At 76.8% G+C, this 994-nt stretch overlaps 1 protein-coding gene across 1 annotated transcript; it reads right to left on the bottom strand.

The window, feature by feature from the left end:
• Nucleotides 1-279: 279 nt before the first annotated feature.
• On the bottom strand, nucleotides 280-954 carry MNEG_13236 (hypothetical protein; the record flags this gene model as incomplete). Its single annotated transcript, XM_014038292.1, has 1 exon — nucleotides 280-954. One exon carries the CDS (start codon nucleotides 952-954, stop codon nucleotides 280-282), a length of 675 nt encoding a protein of 224 aa, XP_013893746.1.
• Nucleotides 955-994: the final 40 nt, after the last annotated feature.

Raw genomic sequence — 994 nt, 5'->3', positions numbered from 1 at the left:
GCGTTTTTGCGCGAGCGGGCCCGCGCGCGGTCTTGCGTGTGCCAACGGGGCGCGGTAAGAGTCGTAGGAGGGGTATTAAGGTTCCGTAAAAGGGAAAAGCCGCGCCACAACAGGGTTCCTTAGATGGGGAAAGCCGCCCCACAACAGGGCCTGCGCCGGCGTTGCCGGCCCAACGCGAAGGCGCCCGGCTCAACAATCAAAAAGAAGACAGAGGCACGCGCCAGCTGAGCGCCGGCCGAGCGCCGCCCGCGGCGCGGGCGGGCGCGCGCGCGGCGCGCCTCACTGCCAGCGCGCCGCGCCCAGGCCCATCTGCGACGCCCCGCGGCCCATCTGCGGCGCGCCGCCGCTCGCGTCCAGCAGCTGGCTTATCAGCTCCGTCGCGGCCTGCAGCTGCTGCGGCGTCCCCGACAGCGCGAGCGCGCCCGCGCCGCCGGCGCCGCCCGCGGGCGCCAGCCAGAACGCGGCGCCCGACAGCGCGCTCAGCGTGGCCGCGTGGCTGCAGACCAGCTGCACCTGCTCGGGGCTCTGCAGCGCCACCTGGCAGGGCTGCTCGCCGCCGCCCTGCAGTCCGGGCAGTCCGGGCAGGTCGACGGGCCCCAGGGCTCCAAACCCCATGTCGCCCTGCGCGACTGCCGCCAGCCCTGCGCCGCCGGGGAGCGCCCCCGCGCCGGGCAGTCCGCCGGCGCCGTTTATGGCGCCCGCGCCGTGCGGGCTGTGCGGGCCCCCGTGGTGGTGGTAGATCGGGGCCCCGGCGGCTGCGGCGGCGGGGTAGCCGGCAAAGCCGACGGGCGGCGCTATGACGGGCAGCGGCGCGCTGTTCGCGCCGCGCGGGTCGCCGAGGTGCGGCAGCTGCGCGTGCGCGACCTGCTGCTGCTGCAGCGCGAGCGCGGGGGCCGCACCGCCGGCCATGATGACGGGGAGGGGCGCGCTGGCGGCGGAAGAGTAGAGCGACATGCCCGGCGGCCCGAACCGCGCCGGCGACAGCGGGCCCAGC

The sequence above is a fragment of the Monoraphidium neglectum genome, assembly GCF_000611645.1.
Source record: "Monoraphidium neglectum strain SAG 48.87 unplaced genomic scaffold scaffold03707, whole genome shotgun sequence".
Taxonomy (NCBI): domain Eukaryota; kingdom Viridiplantae; phylum Chlorophyta; class Chlorophyceae; order Sphaeropleales; family Selenastraceae; genus Monoraphidium; species Monoraphidium neglectum.
The sequence above is the reverse complement of the archived record's forward strand: the minus strand, read 5'-3'. Positions and strand labels throughout refer to the sequence as shown.